We start from the raw sequence: 7,402 nt of genomic DNA, 5'->3' as shown, positions 1-7,402 counted from the left end.
CAAAAGACTTAGAGTACACAATTCCCGCCCCTGACTTTTAAAAAATCCAGTTCTCTGATTGGTCCTCTGGTCAGGTGTTTGGTTCCCTTTGTTCACCTTTTACAGGCAAAAGAAAATTAACCCTTACCTTACCTATCTACTTATGACAAAGCCAGATGAAGGATCTGTTAGATAAATGGGATCAAAGGAAGGGTTGTAACTAGCTTTGAAGGGGTATGTGATTTGGTTGTACAGGAGCAGTTCCTGACTATGACCAATGATGATATAAAAGAGTGTTCATGAGATAAGAAAATGGACTCAGCAGAAAGTCTTGCTTCTTATGCTGATCAATACGAGCAGTCTGAGACTGCCAGAGAGGTGGGGCAAATGGAACAAAATGAGAGGAACAACCCTGGTCACAATTTGGGCGGATACCAGAAGGAGCACCCCGAGACCACACCATACCACCAGGGGCAGCCCAAGTCCCCACCCACACCCCAAGGAAAAACCCAGACACCTTCTTGTCCCACCACACCAGTCTCCAGCAACACACCTTGCCCCAGTGACCAGTCAGCTGGGCAATGTTCTAAATGTAAAGACCAACTGCCCCAAAAAGCCCAACAGATTACAGTTCATTGCACCGGGGTCACACCAAAGGTCCTCAGGCCCAGATGCCACCCAGATACCCTCAGAGTGAAGGGAAACTGTGAGTGTGGGTGGGAAGAAGGTTATTGCGTGGAGGGACACTGGCGCACAGGACACCAATCCTTAGTGGATCCCAAATTCATCAACCCAGAGGCCCAAGTGATGATTCAACCCTTCAAGTCAAACTCTTTTGCCTTGCCTACAGCAAAAGTTGCCTGTCCAGTACAAGGGCTGGTAAGGAATGTGGACTTTTGCAGTCTATGATGATTATCCCATTCCCTTGCTCCTGGGTGAAGACTTGGCCAACCATGTAAAGCTAGCCAAGAGGGTGGGAATGATCATCCACAGCCAGGCTAAGCAAGCCTTCACACCTATCTCTTTTCCTGAGCTTCCTACAAGGGCCTCATCTGTGTTACCAGAGACTCAGACTGAGGTGGTGGAACCGGACATCATGCCAACATCTGCGACAGCAGTAGTGGATCCAGTCACAGAGACCCAGCCAGAACAAGTCCCGGAACCAGAACTGGTAGAGCAACCAACACCAAAACCATTGCCAGCACTGAATCCAGCGCTTGCAATCCCGTCTACAACTCCAATGCCAGAAGGCACTCCCAAGCCTGCCCTGGCAGCAGCAGGTAAACCTATCCAAGAGGCTCAGCCGGAGCCCGAAATACAACATAGTGCACCAGCGGAGAGCGGTTCACAGTCAACGGAAACAGCCTCTTCACCTGTATCGCTTCCAGAGGGACCAAGCCCAAGTCCACAATCCAATGAGGAATTGATGTCTCCAGCATCAAGACACCTGTTCCAGGCTGAGCAGAAAGCAGATGAAAGCCTCCAGGGAGCTTGGACAGCAAGCCAGAGCGACCCACTGCCTCTCAGCTCTTCTAATCGATCCCGGTTTGTTGTAGAAAGATGACTTTAATATGAGGAAATTCTTTCTGGTGGGCACCAGGAAGACTGGCGTCCTCAAAGACAGTTGGTAGTTCCAACTAAGTACTGGGTAAAGCTCTTGAGCTTAGCCCATGATCATCCCAGTGGCCATTCTGGGGTGAAGAGAACCAAAGACGGTTTGGGGAAGTCCTTCCACTGGGAGGGAATGGGAAAGGATGTTTCTACTTATGTCTGGTCTTGTGAGGTATGCCAAAAAGTGGTAAAACTCCACGACAGGTCAAAGCCCCTCTCCAGCCACTCCCCATTTCAGTGAGTAGCTGTGGATATTCTGGGTCCTTTCCCAAAGAAGACACCCAGAGGAAAACAGTAGAGTGTGAAAGCAGAAAAGTGTGAAAGCTACTGTTGGCCCCCCCTTAACAGCTTACAAGCAGCCAGTAGGGAGAAGCAGAAGCCTCATGGACACAGTACCCTGAACTTTTGAACTGTCTCCTTATCAGTTTTCAGGCAGTTGAAGCTGGTTCTTAGCTGGTTTTTGCTGGGCAGATTGCAGAAGTGCAGGGTTTGTTAACCACCAATCAAATGCTAGCACGACCGAAGCCTGTGTGTGAGTGTGTATAAAAGATTCTTGATTTTTGTATTGAGTATAGTTTTTTGCACCAAGGTACAAGGCTCTCCTTTTTTCTGTGGAATAAAGCATTTTTCCTTATCCCTGTCTGGCTGTCATTGGCTCTCAGCTAGGCAGACCAGACATTTTGGTAACACTGACTTTCATGGATTTTGCCACCCAATGGCTGAAAGCAGTAGCTCTAAGCAACACCAGGGCTAAAAGTGTGTGCCAGACATTAACAGACATTTTTGCCATGGTAGGTTGGCCCTCCAACATCCTTACAGATTCAGGAATGAATTTCCTGGCAGGGACCAAGAAAAGCCTTTGGGAAGCTCATGGGGTGAACCACTTGGTTGCCACCCCTTACCACTATCAAAAAAAAGGCCTGGTGGAGAAGTTTAATGGAACTTTGGGGGCCATGATACATAAATTCGTAAATGAGCACTCCAGTGATTGGGACCTAGCTACAGTCTCTTATCTATTATCAGAATAGTGAGTAAGTAAAAAGGCGGTTATAGTCTTTTTATGTTTTTTCCTTTTCTTTATGCTGCAAATGTGTAGTTTGCTGGAAATTTTAAATTGTATTTTTCCTGGATAAGGCTGTTTATCCATTTGTTATAAGCTAATAAAGACCTGTAATTTCATCTTGATTACAGAGACAATTTTTATGTTTTTTCTTTCTTTTATTTAAAAGTTTCCTTTTTTTTAAGACCTGTTTGATTTTTTTTCCTAGTTAAGGCTCAAGGGGATTGAGTCTGTACTCACCAGGGAACTTGGAAAGGGGAGAAGGTAGTCCTCCAGCAGCACACCCTCTCACTCTCAGCTCCTAGTGCCTCTTGCCCCCAGCTCCTCACACGCACTTCCTCTCCTCTGGCTCTTCCCCGCCTGACTGGAGTGAGCTCCTTTTTAAACCCAGGTGCGCTGATTAGCCTGCCTTGATTGACTGTAGGTGATCTGATCAGCCTGTCTGTCTTAATTGGTTCTAGCAGGTTCCTGATTACTCTAGTGCAGCCCCTGCTCTGGTCACTCAGGGAACAGAAAACTACTCATCCAGTGACCAGTATATTTGCCCTCTACCAGACTCCTGTACCCCACTGGTTTGGGTATGTCACACATGCTAGTTCTCTAAAGCCGTTTTATTCCAGAGAATTAAAGGTTTGTCAGCTTACAGCCCAGGGAGGAGATGACGCTGAGCGGTCTGAAAGTGTCTACTATGAAGGAAAAAGTGACGATGGCATGGAAGAGGTGAACCTCCCAATGATCCTTGGACGTATGCAATGATGGCAGATCAAGGAGATGTGCACTAGCTTTGCGCCAATGCACACCTGCTCAGCCACCCCAGGACAGACCGAACAGGCATACCACTCCATTGACACAGGTAATGCTGGCCCAATTAGAGCCCAACCTTACCTGGTGGCTCCTCAAGCCAAAACTGCTATAGAATGGGAAATCCAAGACATGTAATCCACCCCTCTAACAGTGCATGGGCATCTCCAGTGGTTCTAGTTCTCAAACTGGATGGGGAAATATGCTTTTCTGTGGACTACCATTAAGCTAAATGCTGTGACTTGCCCAGACAACTATCCAATGCCACGCACAGATGAGCTATTGGAGAAACTGGGGCATGCCCAATTCATCTCTACCTTAGACTTAACCTAAGGTACCACTAGATGAATCTGCCAAGAAAAGGTCAGCCTTCATCACCCATGTACGGCTGTATGAATTTAATGTGCTCCCTTTAGGGCTGCAAAATGCACCCGCCACCTTCCAGAAAATTGTAGATAGTTTCCTAGCGGGACTGGGAGAATCTGCAGTCACCTATCTTGATGATGTGGTCATATTTTCTGGTTCATGGGCAGAACTCCTGGAGCATCTCCAGAAAGTCTTTGAGTGCATAAGGGAGGCAGAACTAACTGTTAAGGCTAAAAAGTATCAAATAGGTCTAAACAGAGTGACTTACCTTGAACACCAGGTGGGTCAAGGAACTATCAACCCCCTAAAGGCCAAGGTGGATGCTATCCAAATGTGACCTGTCCCAAAGTCAAGGAAACAGGTCCAATCCTTCTTAGGCTTGGCAAGATATTACAGGCGATTTGTACTGCACTACAGCCAAATCGCTGCCCCACTGACAGACCTGACCAAAAAGAAACAGCCAAATGCAGTTCAGTGGACTGAAGAGTGTCAAAAGGCCTTTAACCAGCTTAAAGCAACACTCATGTCTGACCCTGTGCTAAGGGCCCCAGACTTTAACAAACCTTTCCTAGTAACCACAGATGTGTCCGAGCGTGGTGTGGGAGCAGTGTCAATGCAGGAAAGACCAGATCAAGAATTCCATCCTGTTGTGTTTCTCAGCAAAAAACTCCAGAGGTAATTTTATTCCTGTTTTGTAACTGAGAAGCAGAGTCAGAGGGGAATCGTCTGGGTTTTAAATCTTTTTATCTACCCTGTAAAGTTATCTTCCATCCTGATTTTGCAGGTGTGATTCTTTTCCTTTTTTTTAAATAAAATTCTTCTTTTAAGAACCTAATTGATTTTCAGTGTCCTAAAAACCCAGGTATTTGGTCTGTGCTCACTTTGTTAACCTATCAGTTAGTATATTATTCTCAAGACCGCCCCCCGAAAGGTGAAGGGCCTTGGGGGGATATTTTGTGGGGGAGATAGGGCTCCAAGTGGCCCCTCCCTGAATGTTTGTTTAAATCACTTGGTGGTGGTTGCGATACAGTCCAAAGACAAGGAAAGGATTTGTGCCTTGGGGAAGTTTTTAACCTAAGCTGGTGGAATATAAGCTTAGGGGGCCTTTCATGCGGGTCCCCACATCTGTACCCCAGAGTTCAGAGTGAGGAGGGAACCCTGACAGCTGCCTACAAACGCATCAGAGGAGCTGGTGTGAATGTGATGACACAAGAAGCGCCTCAAAAACTCCAATTTTCAGGGCTGGACCAAGTTCTGTGTGAAAGCTTCAGGGCTGAGGACACAAACCTGCCCTGCCACTGAGCCCTGCCTTCATGTATGTCCCTAGCACAGAGAGAGGGTCTTGGAGCAGCAAGAGGCAGGGGAGAGCAAATTTGGGAAAATGTTCCTGCTGGGAACCAGGCAGAAGACAAACCCACTTGCCCTAGGATGCAGGGGAGTCAGGGAAGTGATGTAGCTGAGTCCTAAATGGTGAAGTCCCAGGGCAGCAGGATGCATGCAAGTGTTGCTCTGGGTGAAGAGGGAATGAAGGGCAGTTTCCCCATTTCTGGGGTGAGAAGGGAGCAAGTGCAGTCTCCAGCTGAGCAGTCAGGGAGAGGAGTGTTATGTGTGTGCATTACAAGGTTGACTTTCCAACCTGAAATTATCACACACACTCTGGCAGGGGAATAGAGGGCAGTTAAAAAGTCCAAAGACAGACTAGGGAGAAAATATACTTTAGTAATAAATACCATATTGGTTCAGCGATATACTCAGATTAGTGAAAGTCACCATGGTAATAAGTTAGTTTCATTTTCAAATCAGAGAGAGCTGTCAGACACTCAAGTTGTGGAGCATTAGTCTTTAAATTAAAGTGTTCCTCAGAATGAAAATGGCTACATGCTTTCAACATTAATGAAATGTGTGGTTCAAAATTCTGTGAAAATATTAATTGTCCTAAGTAATTTAAAAAACAACTGGGAGGGAGATGGGTATATCTGAGTTAGATGATATGAGCCAAAGCTGTGACATGTGCATACATTGCAATTTGACAATCTACATGTTTTGCATTCATATTCTTTCTGGGTTTTTTGCTTAATATTTTCTTCCAGCAGTCACTGTTGCTTCACAGGATTTTACAAATTACACCTATGCAGCAGCACAGGTTTCCAGCTAGTCTCTAATAATTAGATCTGTATGAATGGATGGCACAAAGCCAACCCCCATCACAGGACAATAACATGAAAGTGGCCACAACTGCTCCAATTCCATCAAGAAAGTTTTAAAATAACAACACCTGGCCCCTACATAGCACTATGTATTCAAGTGTCTCAAAGCACTTCACAAACACAAATGAAGTTAAGCCTCACAGTTACTCACTGAGGTACGAAATCTTAATTGTTGTTTTACAGATGGGGAAACTGAGGCACGTGGCATTATTGAATACAGAACCAGAACTGGAAATAAAACCCATGTCTCCTGGTTTCTGGTTCTGTGCTCTGATGACTAGACCCTGCCCCTTTCCCTTACAGATGTATTTGTAGGGAGGAGAGTGCTCAGCAGTGGAGAACATGCATTCTTAGTGGAGGATAAGGGAAATCAGAGCTCTGCTGGGACTCTATCCTTATAGCAGGAGACAGGTAAATAGAACTGTCCCCATTTATTGGAGACACTTGAAATAGAGTGTGGAATGTGAGAGAGAGAATGGGGTTTCCCGCCATCTCTTCTTGCTTCCCCCTGAGTCGTGGGAGAGTGGAGCCACCCTCTCTAGCAGACAGGAATCTTTTGCAGCAACTTGGAAACATACAAAGTTTTCTGGGATGTGGGTTCACGTGAGGGATATGTGGATGTGGGAGTAAAGAGACTGAGGGGCTCAGCTGTAGGGCCCATGTTAGTGGTTCATCAGTTTGAATTCTTACCTGAGCACAATATGCCGACATCATTAGCATGGGAGCATGTGCCATTAGGATGGGACATCCTGGGACATTTCTGAAGAAGAGACTCATTCCCCACACACTGGAACTCTTCCTTCCAGATCAGATCATGTCCTTCTCCAAAGTGAGTTGCTCCCAAGGTGGCTACAGCCTGTCCACACCCTAATTCATTGCAGATAACAGAAGCGGTGTTGAAATCCAAGTGTGAATCACAGACTGTCTCCCACACACTTTTCCATGTTTGACTTCAACACGTCCCGAGCAGGCAGTGTCCCCTCCAACCAGCCGGACCTCAATGAGACCTAGAAAGTCAATGCATCCATCAGTGAGTGTTGGTTATACTGACATCCCATAACCTTCCCCTGGCCTTCCTGGGGATGAAATGAGGGAACCTTCTTCTTTCAACAGCAAAGACATTGTTAAATGAGCAGGAGCCTTTTACTCTATATCAGTGGTAGGCAAACTATGGCACGAGTGCCGAAGACAGCACGTGAGCTGATTTTCAGTGGTCCTGGCCACCGATCCGGGGGGCTCTGCATTTTACTTTAATTTTAAATGAAGCTTCTTAAACATTTTAAAAACCTTATTTACTTTACATACAACAATAGTTTAGTTATATATTATAGACTTAGAGAAAGAGACCTTCTAAAAACGTTAAAATGTATTACTGGCA

The 7,402-nt window shown here is 45.9% G+C and overlaps 1 protein-coding gene across 1 annotated transcript in view; it reads right to left on the bottom strand.

Moving 5' to 3' along the window:
* The window catches only part of LOC116820780 (antigen WC1.1-like), a 309,052-nt gene that overhangs the window by 283,663 nt on the left and 17,987 nt on the right, over window positions 1–7,402 (bottom strand). Inside the window, 2 exon segments of the mRNA XM_075062239.1 lie at window positions 6,715–6,961; window positions 6,964–7,031. Of these exon segments, the coding sequence (XP_074918340.1) occupies window positions 6,715–6,961; window positions 6,964–7,031 (315 nt within the window).

Source organism: Chelonoidis abingdonii, chromosome 1 (assembly GCF_003597395.2).
Source record: "Chelonoidis abingdonii isolate Lonesome George chromosome 1, CheloAbing_2.0, whole genome shotgun sequence".
Lineage (NCBI taxonomy): Eukaryota > Metazoa > Chordata > Testudines > Testudinidae > Chelonoidis > Chelonoidis abingdonii.
The sequence above is the reverse complement of the archived record's forward strand: the minus strand, read 5'-3'. Positions and strand labels throughout refer to the sequence as shown.